The sequence below is a fragment of the Rhodamnia argentea genome, chromosome 2 (assembly GCF_020921035.1).
Source record: "Rhodamnia argentea isolate NSW1041297 chromosome 2, ASM2092103v1, whole genome shotgun sequence".
In the NCBI taxonomy this organism is placed as follows: domain Eukaryota; kingdom Viridiplantae; phylum Streptophyta; class Magnoliopsida; order Myrtales; family Myrtaceae; genus Rhodamnia; species Rhodamnia argentea.
Genome location: NC_063151.1, coordinates 4,525,991 through 4,547,027, shown reverse-complemented (window position 1 = coordinate 4,547,027; position 21,037 = coordinate 4,525,991). Strand labels below are relative to the sequence as shown.

At 39.9% G+C, this 21,037-nt stretch overlaps 1 protein-coding gene across 1 annotated transcript; it reads right to left on the bottom strand.

Annotated features, from left to right (window-relative positions):
* Positions 1-17,901: 17,901 nt before the first annotated feature.
* LOC115748962 (S-adenosyl-L-methionine-dependent uroporphyrinogen III methyltransferase, chloroplastic-like) lies at positions 17,902-18,906 on the bottom strand (the record flags this gene model as incomplete). Its single annotated transcript, XM_048275096.1, has 3 exons — positions 17,902-18,009; positions 18,120-18,197; positions 18,412-18,906. Coding segments are annotated over 3 exons (681 nt in total), but the record flags the coding sequence as incomplete, so codon positions are not given.
* Positions 18,907-21,037: the final 2,131 nt, after the last annotated feature.

Sequence of the window (21,037 nt, the reverse complement as noted above, 5' to 3'; positions counted from 1 at the left end):
TGTTTGCGAGCACTCTCTTTCCTTTTGTTCCTCTTTCCCGTGCTCCTCTAACTCGCCAGGCCTTCCGAAGCTTCCCGAAGCTTCGTTGCTGAAAACCGTTCGAAAACGGCCGTCTTCTCTCTAACCTGCGCCCGTGGAGCTTTGGGAGAGACGATGAATAGTGCCGGGTCACTGGGAGTCGGATCCGCCCGACCCGGCCGACCCGGTTCGTGCAATAAATGGCCAAATTGAGCTAACAATTAACATTTTTTCATAAAATTGATGCCAAAAATTGATTTCCCATCATGGATTACCTCTAAAGATGTGATTTTCGTAAAAAATTCCTTTGGAATTGAGAGAAAACCCCAAATATTGGGTAAGATCCGAAATTGATTTTCACAAAATTGGAGTCCTTAATGAAGGAATTAGCATCAATTGAGCCCGTCATTAGATTCAGGAGGTGGAAAATTATAGGATAAGGGTCATGGGGTTCCATGGGTGTCTCTTAGGAAGATTTAATTTCGGATTTGGCATGGTAGGGACTAAAATGAAAGGAATTTTTGTGCAATTAAGTCCCTAGTGCCAAAATTGAGCAAATTAACATGTAATTGGATCAGAATGTGAAATGTAATGCTAGAGAAACATGTCACAACCCTCAAAAGTGAAAAAGAAAAATAAAATGACCCCAAATGGTATTTTCATGTCTAATTCGAGGGTGCATTTGTGAAGGAACACACAAATCCGAAATGGAATTTTCAAATTTTAAGAGGTCAAAATGAAAAGGAAATTAAAAGAAAAATACTGACTATTTTTCTGTATTTTTGTGACCTCGAATAGTATTTTTCTTGATTTTTGGGGTATTTTCTTATTTTCTGAAAAATATCAAAAAATGCGAAAAATATGAAAAATTATTTTTTGATCAAAAATGGTTCCTTGAGCTTGGCCAAGGCTACCAAAGTTGATTTTACAATTTTCTAATTTTTTGTGAATTTTTTATGAATTTTCAAAAATAAATCGAAAAAAAGATTGATTAAAAATCGGGTGTCAACAACTGCCCCTCTTTGGGAGTGATCTCGTGAGAGGTCACTTCCAAAGATAAGGTGACACCTGAAATCTAATCGACTCGATTGGGAAAAGAGAAAAGAAAGAGTTGTGACAGTTGATCTTCAAGCATTCCCGTAGATAAGCTCTTATCCAAAATGAGGTCCCATGCGGTAGTTATAAAAAAAAAAGTAGGAAGAGATTTACCCGGCGCTTACCTGTCCGAACTCGAGAGGCTTTCCCGTGAGTGCAAGCGGATTCTAGAAGATACCTAGGGATTCATCACCAGAATTGTCCTAGGGAGGTTAAGCTCTGACCCGTATGGTAGGTCAAACCATAATGGAATTCCTAACTAGAGGAATGTGAAGACGACCTATCCCGTCCGTGGGATTCGTCGGGAGATTTGATCCGTATGGTGGATCAGCCCAGAAAAAGAATTCCTACTTAAAGGGATTCTAAAGACGACCTATCCCGCCTGTGGGATTCGTCAGGAGATTTGATCCGTATGGTGGATCAGCCCGGAAAAAGAATTCCTACTTAAAGGGATTCTAAAGACGACCTATCCCGCCTGTGGGATTCGTCGGGAGGTTTGATCCGTATGGTGGATCAGCTCGGAAAAAGAATTCCTACTTACGGGGATTCTAAAGACGACCTATCCCGCCCGTGGGATTCGTCGAAGGATCCGATCCGACCGGTGGATCGATCCGAAAAAGGCTCACCTACTAAAAAGTTTTACCGGTAAGATGATTTATCCCACTTTCGGGACTTGTCAAAAATCTTTAGAAAAGGCTTACCTACTAAAAGGTTCACCTAATAAGATGACTGATCAAGAATTTAGGGGATACCTGAAATCCCTGAGAAAATCGAATCCGAAAATTCTTTTTAACGAAAGAGGTGTCATTCCGGGATCCGGGGTTACCGTAAATCCCGCAGAAATTTAAACCCGAAAACTTTTTTCATCAAAAAGTGGAAATTCTTTCTCACCACGAAAGGCATCCTTCTGGGATCCGGGGTTTCCATGAGTCCCGCAGAAGTTCAAACCCGAAAACTTTTCTCATCAAAAAGTGGAAATTCTTTCTCACCACAAAAGGCGTCCTTCCGGGATCCGGAGTTTCCATGAGTCCCGCAGATGCTCAAACCCGAAAACTCTTTCTCATCAAGAGAGATGTCCTTCCGGGATCCGGGGTTACCATGAGTCCCGCAGAAGTTTAAACTTGAAAATTCTTTCTCATCAAGAGAGGCGTCATTCCGGGATGCGGGGTTACCATGAGTCCCGCAGAAGTTCAAACCCGAAAATTTTTCTTATCAAAAGAGGTGTCATTACGGGATCCGGGGTTTCCATGAGTCCCGCAGATGCTCAAACCCGAAAACTCTTTCTCATCAAGAGAGATGTCCTTCCGGGATCCGGGGTTACCATGAGTCCCGCAGAAGTTTAAACTTGAAAATTCTTTCTCATCAAGAGAGGCGTCATTCTGGGATCCGGGGTTACCATGAGTCCCGCAGAAGTTCAAACCCGAAAATTTTTCTTATCAAAAGAGGTGTCATTCCGGGATCCGGGGGTTACCAAGAATCCTGCAGAAGTTTAAACATGTAAATTCTTTCTCATCAAGAGAGATGTCCTTCTAGGATCCGGGGTTACCATGAATCCTGCAGAAGTTTGGACCTAAAAATTTCTCTTTATCAAGCAATGGAAATTCTTTCTTACCATAAGAGGTAGCGTTCTGAGATCCGGGGATACCGGGAATCCTGCAGAAGCTTAAACCTGCAAACTCTTTCTTACCAAGAGAGGTATTCTTCCGGGATCCGGGGTTACCAGGAATCCTGCAGAAGTTCAAACCCGAACTCTTTCTCATCAAGAGAGATATCCTTCTGGGATCCGGGGTTACCATGAGTCCTACAGAAGTTCAAACCTGAAAATTTTTCTCCACAAGAGAAATGTCCTTCTGGGATCCGGGGTTACCATGAATCCTGCAGAAGTTCAAACCTGAAAATTTTTCTTATCAAAAGATGTGTCATTCCTGGATCCGGGGGTTACCAAGAATCCTGCAGAAGTTTAAACATGTAAATTCTTTCTCATCAAGATAGCATCGGCGATCTCCAGGTGATATCTATTGTCAAACCGATAAAACTTTATGACTCAAACTGAAGTCGTGAAAAAGTTTGAGTGAATGCATTATGATGCTGGAGGTTATCCAAAACATCTTGCAACATGCTAAAGTGATCAAAAATTCCTTGTGGGGAAAGTTTGAATCCAACGATTTGAAACTACCAACAGAGTTTGGTTAAAACACCCATTGGAGTATTCTCATCAAAGAGGGTTTCTCACCAATTTGAGATAATGTTTTTTCATTTTGAGAGCACTCAAATTTCCTATCGAACCTATGCCTAGGATTCGGGATCATTCGCAGCGCATACATCTTGATCGATCGGGAGGTCTTCGAAAGGACCGTAATGTTGGGCTTGGACAATGGTTTCCAAGTGGGACTCACAATTGAGTCAAGGCTCTTTGAACGAAAATCTTCAACATCCGCTCCAGGTTTACAAGTCAAGAAACCTGCAAAATGAGAAAGAAATGACCTTGCTCGTACTTCTTCGAGCTAAGCTTCTGCGTTAATCCAAGTGCTTTAATCGGAAAAGACTTTTCGGGGTTGTAACGCAGGTATGGATCGGGGATTGTAAAAAAGGCTTATTTTTGGGCCCAGAACATGTAAATGGGTGTGTCGTTGGTGATCATTGCAGCTTTACCACCGATACTGACCCTTAGGGATTATCCTTCGAAGAACGTTTTCAATCTTGAAGGTATACCCAAAATTCTTTGGAGAGCATTCTCGCTCTTCAAAGTACACATTTGTCTTCAGATAGCACCTCTATCACATCAGAATAGTGCAAACTTTTATCTCTGTTTTGGTCATCCGAGAATGACATAACTACAGAGTGATCTATCTCCACCGGGGGTTTTCTTTTACAACCAGATCTCATTGGAGATTATGGAATCTTTTGATGCTTACAAGATCGAACACATGATTTACCAGTGTACGAGTATTTGAATGGGCATTGGCCTTGCTTTTACCAGGCACTTTACTTTTTCTTGATGCCCGAGATCGGCTTTTTCTTCTTTCTCGCTCTTTTTTCAAAATCCCGCCTTTTCTTTTCTTTTTGGGAATAAGATTTTTCAATGGTTGTGCTAGCTATTCAATTGAGAGTTCTAGCATGCCCCAAGATTGGTTTTAGAATTTCTCGTAAATCCTATCTCTTGAACTCTTCCGTTCTTGGAGTGTTGTCGCTCACACCTTGAGATATGCAATGATCACCAACAGGGTTCATGAAACGAATATGCAGGCTCAATTGGGCTATACAAAGGATAAAAGTGTATAGGATAAAGAAACGAATGCTTTTCGTCATCCTAAAGCACTTGAATTATCGTATAAGCAACACACGAAGATTGATGTTAGTCCAAGCAAGAAAATTTCTAACCATTTTCCTCCCGATACTTGCCGATTTACCTCCATTTGACCCCAATGTGGGGTGGTTCTTGACAGGGATAAAGAATGAAACCGCCGTTCAAAGGGGTTATCAATGGTCACCTGTAGTGTTTAAGATAGAGAAATGAATGCCTCCGTCATCTCAATCCATGTAATCGCTGCGAATAACCCCTACGTCTCCAGGTCAAGGTTTCACTATCTCTTCCACTCCACTCATCTCTCAAGTGTGTATGTGACGTGTTTGGATAAGTTTTGCCTCTTGTCTTATGAGAAAACATCCAATGAATGGTTTAAACAACTCTTGTTGGAAAAGTTCATTTTGTTTTCTCTAAAATTTTACATCCCATTAGGATTTGTGATGCACCATGCATGTTCCAATCATGTTCAAATAACCTCCAATTTTTAAACATGAATGCTAACAAAGTGATTGTGAGAATTCTACGCCTTTTCTAGACATGAGAATTGAATACATCCTAGATTCCTAGAAGTCTTAACATTCTAGGATGAAAAGATTTCTGAAAGCTTTAAACCCTAAGAGATTGGGAAGATGAATACTTACCTGCCCGTCGTGGCTGAACATTCCTAGGAATATAAAAGGAACATGTCAGTGTATGTTCCCGAATTTTTGAAAAAATTGGAACGATACAACTTACCCTCGGTTATGCGCTCCAATTTAAAGGAGAATGCATGAATTGTGAAAATCAGTAATGTACTCAACAAGATAGGATTGTTAAGTATTATAAAATCTCTCGAAGTTTTCGGATTTTGAAGGGACATGACACTTACCCGTCCACCATGATGGCGAGTCCCCGTCAAGTTCAAACATTAAATATCGGTTCGTGTTCCCAAATTCAAACAAGTTGGAACGATACGGTCTTACTCTTGATTATGTGCTCCAATTTAGAGGGGAACGCATGAGTTGTGGAAATTTGTCCACCATGATGGCGGGTCTCTGCTATGTTACTGCTATGGCGATGATTGCTCTGCTTAATTCGGCAATGAATCTTTCTCATGAATTTGGAAAAGATCTCTTCATCAGGTTGTGTTAGGCATTGCATGTCGCTTTTCATCTTAGCAGCTCCTTTGGCATATTCTATATCTGCTCGATGGTTGTGAATCCCTTTGAACGTGTTCCATGCCATTCTTCGGAGTTCCTTATTCAAAAAATGAGGAAATTCTTGTTAAAACGTACGTTAGAACATGTAAGATGGAAGTGATACGTTTTACCCTCCACTCAATCTTATAATCAAAGATCGTTTCTTGAATGCTTGATTTTCGAAACTGGTATTTCTTTTCGCCTTGAGCCCATATCGACGAGTTCCTTTCTTTTGAGTTCTCTTGAATGTCAATAATTTCCTGTTGAAATGAGGACAAACTCACATTAGGAATAGGATAATCGAAGATCAAATTAGAACGATACGAAGTTACCCTTCACTTGAGTCAATATGTTGACAATTTTGAGATTTTGCTCTGATGTGCACGACCTCCGTTGAATCCAGCCATTCTACTTTTTAGAGGTGTTACATACAAGAAGACTTATATCGGGTTTGCTTGATGGATATGTATTTCTCTCGCATCCATTGACTTGATAGAAACGAAATGTCTCTCTTTCATATCCGGTTGCTGAAATGATTCATTTGCTCTGGCTAGTCGACACTTGCCCCAGCTTGGCGACACTTGCCCCAGCTAAAGAGTTTAATTCTTTTCCGCATTTTCTGTCCAATTTGGAATACCCATTGTTTGGAGTTTTGATTTCTTTCTTCTTGTTTACCTCTCTTTGGGGTATTACATCTTCAATGTTTGAGAAAATTGTCCTCCACAGGTGTCTTGTCGCTTGTCATCTCCTTTGTGACGTTTTCTCTTTACCGGAGTTAAGAAGAGGTCTTATCGACACATTCGATATCGATAATCTCTACCAAATATTTCCATTCGTCCTTGAAGATGTTAACTACGAGAAAACCTTCGCGTGCGTTCACGATCCATTTGCCCCGGTTGGGCGATATCTGTCTCGGCCAAATGGCTTGGCAATTTTCCATAGTCTTTTGCAATTTCCTATCCAATTTAAGGATGTCTTTGTACCTACACATGAAGGAACGAATGTCGGCGCATATCCGATTTCATTTGAACTATTTTAGGAACATGATACCCCCTTTGAGTTGTTGCATTCTCGATGATTGAGGAAATTATCCTTTCCGTCACTTTTTGCCCCAAGAGGGCTTGTCTTGATGTTTGTCCCCTTTTGGACTTGATAACTTTATTCCAATATGCTCACTTGGTCATATGAGAATTTTGCCCCAAGCTTGGTCTCTTGATAGGAAGGGAAGAATTTGCTCCCAATGAATCTTCTTTATTGATTCTGGTCATCTATCTCAGCCATTTGAATCACTGATTATTTTTATCTTGGTAGTTTGGACAACTTTGGCAATTATCGTATGGCAACTTGGTAACTCTTTCAATCATGTTTGACGTTTCCCTGTCACAAAAAAGAAACCTCATATCTAAATGGCACATAAAATGGATTGGAATCCATACATTTTACCCTTCGCCTTTGTCTTTTGGGTTTAGGCATTTTCCTTTCTTTTGGATTCTTCTGCCTTGACTTGTCGACATCTTTCAAGAAAGAATATGGATAAAAATGATACATGTATGATATGCATGATGCGAGTGATCTAAGTTGATTCGTGTTTACAATGAAAGGGTGGCTTTGTGGCCTTCACTCTATTCATAAAGAGCATATATTTATCAAACATGTCAATCTGCAAAGTTTGAATTCTTTCTTCTTAAATGCTCTTTTCAAAGAGGCTTCTAATTGACAAAGAAAACTCTTTCGGGTTTCCTCGAGGATTTTGTTCACAAATGAGCCATAAAAATGTTCTTAAAATCATTTTATCCTAAATGCATGTCCGAGATGCCATGAAGGGGGGTACTTCTTGTTTTGCCATTTGAATGCATCGCTTCTTGGGTGCCTTGCCCCTGTTTATCGCCCGGGAGAAAAAAAAAGATAGGAAACATTATTTCCACATCTGATTGAAAATTATTTAGGAACGATACGTCCTTTTTTACCAAAACAGATGATCCGGTTTTGCTCCTTTTCTTAGTTGGGAGCGTAGTCACGCTTGGGCAGCTTGCCCCCACACATTTTCTACATATGCTCCTTTGGTAGAATATGAATGATTTGCCTCAATGAATTTTCCTTGTCGATCTTCAAGCATCTCTTTTAGCAGCTCGAATGATTGACCATCTTCAACCTTGGTCAAAAGGAATAGGTTGGCAAGTTAAATCGTATAGGAGGTATTTTTATTGGAACGATCATGTTTACCGTCTTGAAGAACTGTTCCTCTGTAGCTTCTGCACAAATCATCATGTGAGTAACATCAAAGTTTATGCATGCAATTTTGAAAAACCCTTTTGAAAGATGTTTTAATGAAAAAAAAATGAAGGAAAGGGGAACTTATCCTCCTATCATTGGACATTTTCATTCCTCTAATCTGAATATGAAAGGCAATTTCTCAAAAGTAAATCAAGAAATAGGAACTAATCCTCGTGTCATCGGATATCCTCGTTTCTCTAAAATTCGTTTGAAAATTAGGAAGCATGCGGGAACCCAGGCCTCAAGTCTTCGAAAATTGAAGACAATTATCATCATCGGGCTGGTTTGGAATATTCCCACACGTCCTTAATAAAACGTGCACATGCATTTATCGAAATTCAAATGATAAGGCCGTTTTACAAGGCGGATCACCTTGGACCAACGGCTCAAGATCCAAGGTGTCAAAGAGTCTTCCTTACGGAATGAATTTGAAGACTAAATGAAAACAATCACAAAGTAAACAACTAGCATAAACCGCTTTATTCTGAAAAGTGAATGACAGCCTCAGATGACCCAGCTTCTTCGCGCTCCAATATGATATCTTCCTCATATCAATTGGTCACCTCCTTCACGATCCCTCCAAGACTTGATGGCTTCACGTCCGGACCTTGTAATTTGTTGATGCGAACTAAGAAATCCAATCTCCTCTCTTCTTTGGCACCCCATATGAAGTTTAGTCCTTGCTAATCAAATAAGAAGTTCTCCCGCACGCTTGGCCTCACCTCATCAAACTTCAACATCTCACTGTCTATAAGGGCTTGAACTTTGTGTTGGAGAGCCCGACAATTATTAACGCTGTGTCCTTTTTCTCCCATATGGTAGATGCATGATTTGGCTTCATTATATCCAACAAATTTAGGAGGATTATACCTTGATGGCACCATGGCAACCATTCGTTTCTCAAGAAGTACGGGTAAAAGCTCCGAGAGTGAACATGGAAGTGGAGTGAATTGCTTTGGGGGTGGCTTTTTCTTATGCTCAACAGATTTTGATGCCTTTTTAAAGGATCTGTTTGGTTCAGAAGTTTCAGTTATGGTTGCCTTTCCTGGATATATGATCTTCATCTTGTTAGTCGATCCTTCATTTGCTTGAGAGTATCCTCTATAACCTTGCTTATTTCTGCACCTGTCATTCCGCATGGCCCATTCTACCTTTTCACCAACGTCTACCGGATGCGAGAATGATTGACAACGAGATGTATACAATCGATCAAAGAACTTGTACGGAAGAGCTTTCGAAAAGTATCCCATCAACTCATCCTCGTTCAATGCGGGTTGAACTTGAGCAGCTTTCGCTCTCCACCTCAGTGCGAATTCTCTAAAAGTCTCATTTCTTCTCATGTTCATATCATTCAGATTCATTCTGGTAGGCCTAGCCTTCATGTTGTATCTATATTGTTGCAGAAACCGGTCGGTGAGATCTTCCCATTCTTGGATACTCCCAGTGTCAAGTAACATAAACCAAGATAAAGCGGGACCAATCAAGCTATACTGAAAATTCTGAATGAGGAGTGCATCATCATAAACATAATCAGTCATCTCTCCCAAAAAGTAATTGATATGAGTTTGCGGACATCCAATGCCATCATACTTCTTGATGAATTCTGGCCTTTGAAAAATTTCAGAAGTTTTCTCTTTCGAACGAGGAGACAATGTGTTATCCTTTTGAGGAATATCTGGATGAATTCCAGTTCCGATCGAGTTTGTAGGGTCTTTTCCCTCCATCAAGCAACTAGATTCCTTTCTCACACTAGAGCGCGGGATCAAAAGGATTTCTTCAGCCACATCCTCCTTATTAGTATCGATAACGGACAATCTGGTGGGTGTGATAATAGGGCTCTCCATAGTAGACAATGGAGTGAAAGGACTATCTTCCTTCGAGAGTTTCGAAAGCATGGCAACAATCTGGGCCACTTGACTCTCCAACTTAGTCGGTCGTGCGTTGGTGTCATTATCCTCCATGTCTATCCACGAATGGATGTTTCCACCACCAGTTTTTATCACCTGTTTCAAATGAAAAAGGCGATATGAGAAGAGAAAAATGAAAAAAGAAAGCGTAAATCTTTTCAATTTTATGCTTGCTCGCGATTAATAAAGATAAGAATCTTTACATGAGCTTTAGCCTCGTGTGAAAAGCTCTTATCAATATTTTTCAAGGAAAGCATACCATTGAAAAGAGTGTAATCCACGATAATTGCTTTTGATCAATTCCAAGAAAAAATCAATGGAATGTTCAAAAAGTGTAAAACACAATTTTAATGTGTTTTAAATTCAATTGAAGATATGGTATCCAAATTAAAGCCGTTTGCTAAGAACGAGAGTAATTTGAATATCTATCTTTCATTAAATTTGAAAAACACGAAAAATCTTGGTCAATTATCGTGAATTACAAATAATGAAAATGATATGCAACATGCATGAACCAATTCAATTTTATAGTTCATTCTGGCGAAATTGGGATTAGACTCCTCTATATAACCAAAAGGTCAAACAAGGGTTCTAATTCCAATTTCCTCCAAAGGGAATTATATAATTGATTGGAAATGTTCGAATAATTGAAAGAAATGCCATTGTCACATTCCAATGATAAATCAAAAGAAATACAACAAAATTCCAACTAAATGAGTACAACCAAAATAGATCCCTAATACAATCGGTCTAAAGGATGAGATGAAAGGGATCTCGGAAAAATAAATCCTATACAAGCGAACTAGGAACGTAAAACAAATCAAAGGAATGTGATCCTAAACACTTAGAGACGCCCCCGGTTCTGGTCTTCAAGAGTTAACTTTGGGATCAGCTATTCCAAATCGCCGTCTTCATCGCCAAATCGTCGTCTTCATTGGATGAAACTTCAATGACCTCCATGGGGGACTCCTCTCTTTTTTTTACCACCTTATACTCGTGAAGGAACGGTGCTATCTTTGCCTTCACATCCAAAATACTGGGAGAAAACATCTCTATCTACCCACCAAATGGCATTTAATCCAATCACCAGAACCATTCAAATGCAATGGATGTAATGATCACATTTAAAATGTGCAATGAGTTGAATATTTCAAAAAACATGATATAAACTGTAACAAGTTTGAGGGATAGAAAGATCTTACCAACCGAACTCGCCGATTTTTTGTGTGGTTTTAGGTATACCAACCATCCACAGACATGCGCATGAGACAAGTGAGGGGTATACTCTAAAAATCAAAAGATCGGGTATGGAACCTATGGCTAAAGGCTCCCACGATCAAAATATGGCAAATTCGCCCTCGAGGGTACCTACCCGAGAGGGTTGGAACTTGCTAATCAAGATCATGAGCGGGAACGAATACGAAAGTCTCAAGTGCCATCGAACACAAGATCCTTTCGCACCCTTTCCCTATCTAAGGTAACCTATGGGTGGTTGCGATCGGGGTTTGACCGCCGGTGTGTGCAATGTGTCGTGATCGCCAAAATGCACTTTCATGCACAACAATTTATATCAAAACACCGCTTCTATAATCACATCCACAAACATACATTCCTTACTCCAACCTGCAAGAAACAATGTCAACAATCACTCCACCCCTTATTTCTCCCATCCGCAAAAACATCTAACACATTCGTTGGCGTACGTACCTCACCTTCAAGCGCATCCGCATAAAATTAGGTTAGGAAAACCAATCAACTTTTTAATCGGCTCAAGTCCTCTAATGGCTTCGTAACCGGTCCCCAGTGGAGTCGCCGATCAGCCGCGACCCTCCTCGATCGGAGAAGCGAGGAAGAGGGTTAATGGGTCGCCCTTCCGGCCCGATTGCGTGTGGACCTTCGGACGCGGGCCCCTCCCAAGGCCCATTACCCAAATCGCAACGGAGGATAACGTGATCGACCTTCGGTGCGGTCTAGTGGCATGTGCTACGTGTGCATGCCAAGGAGTCGCCACCAATCGTTTCGTGGAAGGTACGATTGGAAACCCTATCGAATAGTCGGGAGTTTCTATTCGATTCTGCGAGAACCGCAGAAGTGGGTTCGGGGACTTAGTTACGCCAACTATCGTAGTTGACGCCCTTTCGGTACCTAAGTTGATTGAATTTTCTAATCTTGGATTTCATGCAGGAGTGGGGGTACGAATCCTAATCTAGGAGTTCATGCGGATGAGAGTAACTATCCTAGCAATCACAACCGAGTTAAAGTAAATGCGCAAATCAAGGAATCCATAACATGCGGATAAATCGCATCAAATCAGCGTGGCATTCCTAGTATAGCCCTATTGGCTTAGAGAAGGGACATCCAAAGCATAGGAGGGGATCGGGAGTGATTTGGAAGCGATTCGCCCATGAGGGGCAAAATCGTAATTTTGAGAAAATTTGGGGACGATTTGCCAAAAAGGGCAAAATCGTCATTTCGGAAGAGATTCGGAATGAGAAATGTTGAAAATAGGATTGGCCACCTAAACCGACCCATTTCCTAATTTCCAACATTTTTTGGAAGTCCGCGAGAATTTTTGGAGACAAATTACCCCTAAAGGGTAAAATTGTCATTTTTGGAAAGATGGGGAAAAGAAATCTCAAAAATAGGATTGGCCAGTTGATTGTGGCCATTCCTCAATTTTTGAGAATTTTTGGAATTTTTGGGAATTTTCTACAAATTTTCCTAATTTTTTTGGATTTTCTATGATTTTTCCAATTTTTTTGGATTTTAAAAATCATTTTTTTCGATTTTTTATTATTTTTTATTATTTATCGGACCGAGTCAACCCGGTCAACGGACCGGGTCAGCCCGGTCCACGGACCGATCAGCCCGGTCCGAACACACGCCCGGACCGGGACCCCTCCAAAAACGGCGTCGTCTAACGTTCGCGCTCGAAATTTTGGAAATTCCCGCCTAAAAAAATATGTGTCTCGGATTACGCCACGTGGCGCTCTCCGGACGCTCAGATCGGACATTAAGATCGATGGCTCGGGGTTCGCCACGTGGCGAAATTATGGCTCTTTGATCGAGAGATCGAATCTACGGTCGGGATAAAGACACGTGGCTAATCCACGGCCGTTTGATCCTTCGATCAGATCTGCGGTGGGGATTTGACAACGTGGCTAGTCCACGACCGTCGATCAAGAGTATTATTTTTTATTCGAAAATTGATTTATTTATTTATTTTTTAAAAAAAAGAATTTTTTGATCCTACGATCGGAAACGTGACGCGTGGCCAAACCTGGGCCACCCGATCACAAAACATTTTTTTTTTATTTTTCAAAAATGGAATATTTTTAAAAAATGATTTTTATTTTCAAAAAATCCGAGATCTCGACACGTGGCCTATTTTGGGCCGTCGGATCAAGGTTGTTTTTTTTTTTTTCCGTTATTCGGTTATAACAAACCGCGCCGACGTGGCCGCCACGTGGCCGCCACGTCATCGCCACGTAGACTTGACCGAGTCAACTCGAGTTGACCGGTCAACGTCCGATCGGGGAAGACGATCGGCGCCGGCGATCTCGCCGGCGCCTCGTCGGAAGCTTTATTCCGACGTGAAAACACTTCGTTTTCTCACCATTTTTGCACGAATCTGAATCCTCGCAAATCCCGATCAACATACATGAGATTCGGAGGCCTAACCCACTTAGAACTAAACTAAACAGACCTCCACAGTCACATTTCCGGCGGCAAGCTCAATCTCGCATATTCAACGTTTAAACCTCAAAACGGTTGATCAAATAACATCAATATAAGTCGAAGAAGCTTACCTGTTCATCATCGAGGATCGGTTTCGCATTCGTCAAGCTTACGAGTTCATGAGAGGTCACGGATTCTCGTGGTTCAATCGTGAGGTTTCGAGTAGATTCCATGCAAAAAAGACATGGATGCGAGCTTAGGGCTTGCTAAAGACTCGAATCAACCAGAAAAATTGAAGAAAAATGATCGGATTGAAGAGTTGCCATTGAAACCCGGGATAGGGTGCGGCGACGATACTCACCTGTTTCGGGAGCGTCGACGATTGCGAGAGTATCCGACGCGTTCGTAGGAGTGAGACGAGGCCAACGACGCTGGTGCTGCGGCGTGGCGTCGCCTGCGCCGATCGGGAACCGAGCTTGAAGCTTTTCGGCTGCCCGGGCTTCAATGGCGGACGAGCACTTCTAGCGAGCCCCCCCCGCTCGTTTGTTGAAGATCCTCCTTTCTCGTTCTCTCCCTCTCCCTCTTTCTCTCTTGTGTTCTCCTTTTTTCCTTTTTTTTTTTTCTCGAATCTCCTCCCCTTTTGTTTGCGAGCACTCTCTTTCCTTTTGTTCCTCTTTCCCGTGCTCCTCTAACTGCCAGGCCTTCCAGAAGCTTCCCGAAGCTTCGTTGCTGAAAACCGTTCGAAAAACGGCCGTCTTCTCTCTAACCTGCGCCTGTGGAGCTTTGGGAGAGACGATGAATAGTGCCGGGTCACCGGATCGGATCCGCCCGACCCGGCTGACCCGATTCGTGCAATAAATGGCCAAATTGAGCTAACAATTAACATTTTTTCATAAAATTGATGCCAAAAATTGATTTCCCATCATGGATTACCTCTAAAGATGTGATTTTCGTAAAAAATTCCTTTGGAATTGAGAGAAAACCCCAAATATTGGGTAAGATCCGAAATTGATTTTCACAAAATTGGAGTCCTTAATGAAGGAATTAGCATCAATTGAGCCCGTCATTAGATTCAGGAGGTGGAAAATTATAGGATAAGGGTCATGGGGTTCCATGGGTGTCTCTTAGGAAGATTTAATTTCGGATTTGGCATGGTAGGGACTAAAATGAAAGGAATTTTTGTGCAATTAAGTCCCTAGTGCCAAAATTGAGCAAATTAACATGTAATTGGATCAGAATGTGAAATGTAATGCTAGAGAAACATGTCACAACCCTCAAAAGTGAAAAAAGAAAAATAAAATGACCCCAAATGGTATTTTCATGTCTAATTCGAGGGTGCATTTGTGAAGGAACACACAAATCCGAAATGGAATTTTCAAATTTTAAGAGGTCAAAATGAAAAGGAAATTAAAAGAAAAATACTGACTATTTTTCTGTATTTTTGTGACCTCGAATAGTATTTTTCTTGATTTTTGGGGTATTTTCTTATTTTCTGAAAAATATCAAAAAATGCGAAAAATATGAAAAATTATTTTTTGATCAAAAATGGTTCCTTGAGCTTGGCCAAGGCTACCAAAGTTGATTTTACAATTTTCTAATTTTTTGTGAATTTTTTATGAATTTTCAAAAATAAATCGAAAAAAAGATTGATTAAAAATCAGGTGTCAACAACCATCACCATATATTTTACATAAAACACTTATTAATTGGCACTACAAAAAAATAAGGATTTAGCCACGGATTTTGCCACGAAAAATTGACCAAAATTCGTCGCTAAATTGCTTTGTGACGAAAATTAGCGACGGAAAAATATTCGTCGCCAATTCGGCGTCACAAAATTTAGCCACGAAAAACTAAAGTTCGTCGCTAATTAGCGACGAATTTTGCGACGACTACTTATCCGTGGCTAATTAGCGACGAATAAGTTTTGTCACAAATTAGCCACGAATTTTGCGACCAATTACTTTACGTGGCAAATTAGCGACGAAACTTATTCGTCGCTAATTAGCCACAAAAATAAAATGTCGTCGCTAAATTTAGTGATGAATTTAGTGACGAATTTTATATTCGTCGCAAAATTTAGCGACGAAAAAATAATGTTTCGTCCCTAAATTTTGTGACGCCAGATTAGCCATGAATTTTTTTCGTGGCAAAATTAGTCATAAAACCCAATTAGCGACGAATTTTTCCAAATTTTTCGTGGCAAAATTAGCGACGAACTTGTGATTTCGTCGCTAAATTTGATTTACTTTTGGACGAAAATTTTTCCGTCGCTAATTAGCACGAATCAAATTTAGCCACAAAAATATTATTCGTTGCTAATTTTCCATGAACATATTCGTGGCAAAATTAGTCGCTAATTTCCCCGAATTCGTGGCAAAAGTCATTGCCGATTACGAATTTGAAAGTTTAGCATTGTCATTTGCAACGAAAATAGCCATGAAAAGTATTTAGTGATGAAATTTAAAATAATTTAGCGACAAAATTAGTGACAAATTTTTATTAATTCTTTAGCGACGAACTCTCCGATGAATATAGTTTAGGGACGAATTTAGCGACGAAATTTTATTTTTTTCATGATAAAATCATTTCTTTTACTTTTCGATCTTAAATTTAATTAAAAGCAAAATTAATTTCTACAATTTATATTTAACATTGATTAAGCACTTAATAATATCAAAATTTTATAATAATATGAAAATGAGATACATTTTTTTTTTTTGGTAAGGTGAAAATGAGATACATTCATCTACATTTTTCACAAGAATGACATAAATATTTTTCTTTAGGGAATTTGCACATAATTAGTTCCTCGTATTACAGTAGCTCCTCCATAGAGGTGATATTCACTTGTTGACATACAATGCCATACTGAATCAGACCATCCTTGGCAAATCTCCCCCTCCGCATATCAACACATAGCTCAATGTACTTAAACATAATCCTCTCAAGGGTAGTTTGCCATGCTCAGGATCTCTTCGAGGTAACAAGATCGTGAAGTTCTTGCAGAGCACCTCGCTTCTGCCCAATATTTATCAGCTCTGCATCCACACACGAATATTGCCAGCAAAACTCCATGTCACATAAAAGGACTGCAGCAAAAATGATAACTATTCTCTTATTGTAACTGTACTGAATATGAGCACAATGTGGGTCAACTCAGGAAATAGACTAAAACTGGTCTCACAACTAACTTTCGCAATTTCTAAGCCAATTACATGTAATTTTTGTTTTTAACATACCAATATGGCATTCAAACTGTACGCATCATGAATTAGTGCATGGAATCATATCAAAATTTTGAACATGGAGTAATAATCAAGAAGAAGAGGATCCAAGTTTTTACCTCCCCTGGTAAACAGTTGATCACCTTAAATTTCCATCAGTAAGATTAAGGAGAAAAACAAATTCCACAATTGTAAGAATTTCATACCTCGAAGCATCTTGTCAATTGATCAAGCTTTCCTCTAACTATACCCTGAAAAGACAAATAACAAATATAAGCACATTCATTGTGCCTCAATTGTTCATTATGCAACAAGAAGTTTGCAACTTCTGTAATATTTTCACTTCTCTTCTATCCAAAGGAAAGACAGCTGCCATTCAGAAAGTAGATGCTCAACTGAACATGAGGATTTGCAGATTCGTATTATTTTTACTTTTTTAGCAAGAGAAATATCTCAATGACAAGGAAAGCCAAAGTTCAAACAGCAAGATCTAAATCATGGTGATGCAAGGATATATTTGACGAAGTCGATGGAGAACTTACCGCATACATGCACTTGTTGATAAGAAAATCTTCAAGTTCTCGCACATTTACAACATACCTTCGCCCATGCTGGTTTTCTCCATTGAAGTATGTCAAAACACGTTCAAAGTACTTGACATATCTCTGGAAAGAAAATACGATGATGTTATCAAACATAACGAAAAAGGTTGAGGACATTAAACCAAAGTGTATCACTAATTGTTATTCATAAAGCAACTCACTATCTAACTTGGCAAGACAAGCCCTTTTTCCATCTACACATCTGTTCTGGTTGTAGTAGTCAATAGACTCCTCAGCAGTGGGGAAGAACTACAAAGAATGTCCAACAAATGAACAATGAAAAATATGAACCAATGTATTCTTGAATCTTGATAAGAAGTCTATGGAATTGGCCACATGTCAACCCTTAATCACGAATGAGTAAAGGAACGATGAAATCAAGCCTAAAGGACCTAGAATCACATTAAATTAACACCATTAGGCAGCCTCCAGAATTGAAACAGAGTATACAAGACCCCCAAAATCACAAGCATTTGGCAAGAAACCAACCCAAGATTGATGCAATATTTTCTCACATGTGTATGTAACCTCTTATCATCAGTACAATTACAAATTAGGATCAAATGGAAGTTAAGTTGCAGCTCTAAAGTCACGGCCAGCAAATTCCTTTCCTGTTTAAGATGAGTACGCATGTGATTGAAGCTCATCTTTACATGGTATAACTTGTACTTGAATGCCTTGTTGTTGCAGAAAGTCCATCTCCTCCCCACCTCTCCCAAATACCTACAGAAACCATGTTCAAAATCCACATATAAACAGGAACGAAAGGGCATTCCAAGTCGACATTAGAAGAATTGCAGATTAATAAAATGTTAAATCTGAAATTTACTCACCAGAGGATCACCACCTTTGAGTCTAACAATAGTAGCCCCCGCCTCCGCAAAATTGAGAAGCAACTCATGGATCTCGTCCTGCCCACACAAGTACCGAAAAGATCACACCACCTTTCACAACCCAACAATACATTCACCAAAACTCAAACACGTGGTGGAAAAAAAATAATGCCAGCAACCACCATAATAACTCACTTCCAAATGACACTAATCAAAGCAAAAACACCAGCCTAATTCCTCAAAACCCGATAGAACACAGAAGTAGAGCGACGAGAACGGTAAATTAATTTACCTGAGTGCGGCTATGGTACCCGGCAGTCTTCCCCACGTAGAGTACCCTCACGTCGGGGCCAACCAAGTCCAGCACGTCGTTCGACACCAGCCGGTCGTAGAGCAACAAATTGGCGCCCTTGATGACCCTGACCGCCTTCAGAGTCAACAACTCGGGATTGCCCGGCCCCGTCCCCACCAAGTAGACGTTCCCGGGCCCGCATTTCTCGCCGCCGCAGCCGCAGGAGCGCTCCCTCTTGTCCTTGAGCACCCGGAGCAGGTTCTTCAGCTCTGGCAGCTGGAGGGCGAAGTCGTCCCGCCTGAGGGAGTCGGGATCGGAGCCGGAGGAGGAGGAGGAGGGGGGGGAGAGAGGAGTCTGGCAGAGGGAGTCGCTGTAGAGCCACCCGTCGCTGCGGTACCTCTCTGGCGAGTGTTTCTCGGTGAACGGCGAAGAAGAAGAAGGAGGAGGAGGAGGAGGAGGAGGAGGAGGGGAGGAGGGGGTGTAGTGGAGGGAGCAGATTCAAGGCTGAGCAGGGGAGGAGCTCGGTCGAAGACGAGGTGACACGGACGAAGCGAGCCTGTTGACGAGAGCCATTAAAGTCGCAGAGAGAGAGAGAGTGAGGTTGATGAATGGAGACGGGAATGTATATAAGATTATAAGGTGAGAGAAACCTTGAGTTGAGTTTGGAAGGTGGGAGGAAGAAAGAGAAGCTCTCTCTCTCTCTCTCTTGGGGAAGACGAGAAGGCGAAATCAGCTTTTTGAATTGTGAGAGGGTACGCCGCTTCCCTTGGAGGCTCTCGTGGGGATTTTTTTTTTCCTTCTTTTTTCATTTTTTTTAGCGACGAAAAAGCTAATTCGTGGCTGATTTAGCGACGAAAAAGGAAATTCGTCGCTAAATCAGCGACGGAAAAACAAATTCGTCGCTAATATTAATATTTCCTTTTTTATTTTTATTTATATCATATTAGCGACGAATAATACATTTGGTCGCTAAATTAGCGACGAAAAAACTAGTTCGTCGCCAAATTGAAATATTTTATTTTTTATTTTTATTCATAGTGCTATTTTTGCGACGAAAAAAGTTTTTCGTCGCTAAATTAGCGATGAAAAATATAATTCGTCCCTAATTTTAATATTTTATTTTTTAGTTTTATTTTTATTTATAGCATGTTAGCGACGAAAAATGAATTTCGTCGCTAAATTAGCAACGACAAAGCTAATTTGTCGCTAAATTGAATATTTTATATTTTATTTATATTTCTATAAAATTAGCGACAAAAAATGTGATTCGTCACTAATTTTACTATTTTCTTTCTAATTTTTATTCATAGTGCTAATTTTGCGACGAAATCAACGTTCGTCGCTAATTAGCGACAGATGGAAATTTTCGTCGCTAAGTTTTAAGAAGAGAATTTGCGACGAAAAACATGGTTCGCGGCTAATTAGTGACGAAATAGGTTTTCGTCGCTAAATGATAGTAACAAATTTCCGACAAAATTTGTTTTCGTCGCTAATTAGCGACGAAAAACATTGCTCGTCGCTGATTATTTTTTTATTTTTATTTTTACTTATATCGTATTAGCGACGAAAAACAAATTTGTCACTACCGTGGCGACGAAAAAGCTAATTCGTCGCTAAATTGAATATTTTCTTTTTTATTTTTATTGACATTATATTAGCGACGAATAATACATTTCGTCGCTAAATTAGCGATGAAATAATGATTCGTCGTTAATTTTAATAATTTCTTTGTTATTTTTATTCATAATACTAATTTTGCAACGAAACTAAAAGTTCGTCGCTAATTAGTTACGAATGTTTATTTTCGTCGCTAATTAGCGACAAATGCTGATTTTCGTTGCTAACTTTTAAGAAAAGAATTTGCGACGAAAAAAGAAGTTCGTGGCTAATTGGCGACAAAGCCCATTTTCGTCGCAAAGGACATAGCGACGAATAATCTTTCATGGCCATTTTCGTCTCTAATTAGCGACGAAATATTTTTATGGCTAATTTCGTCGCTAATTAGCGACGAAATATTTTTCGTGGCTAATTTCGTCGCTAATGTGCGACGAAATATTTTTCGTGGGCATTTTCATCGCAAATTAGCGACGAATTATTTTTTGTCGCTAAATTCGTGGCTAATGAGCAACAAGTTTTTTCGTCGCTAATTTCGTCGCAAATAGCGACGAATCTTCATTTTGTTGCTATTTTCGTTGGAAATTAGCAATGAATTTTTTTCGTCGCAAATTTTTCGTGGCAAAATCCATGTTTTTTTATAGTGTGGGGGATCGTACGGTCAGAAATAACCGATAATACTATTAAACTATCCTATTAACAGCTTTTGTTTTTTTTTAATAAGTTCACTGATACACCATAGCCAAAGGAGATGGGATTATAATGCTGCCTTTGAACTTTGCCCGCTCAAGAAATTTGGAGAACAATGACGGCAAAAACTATCAAGGCTTTATATCTTTTCGTAATGTTTGAAACATGACTTTTATGTGACCTAAAAACATTTCAGGCATACAAATACTGAGAATGTTGATTTAAAACTTATCATTATTATTTTACTCGATCTTTTATTTTATTTTATTTTAGAATTTTGGGAGAAGGAAAAAGTAACTAACCTTTTTAAATCCGCGATGGA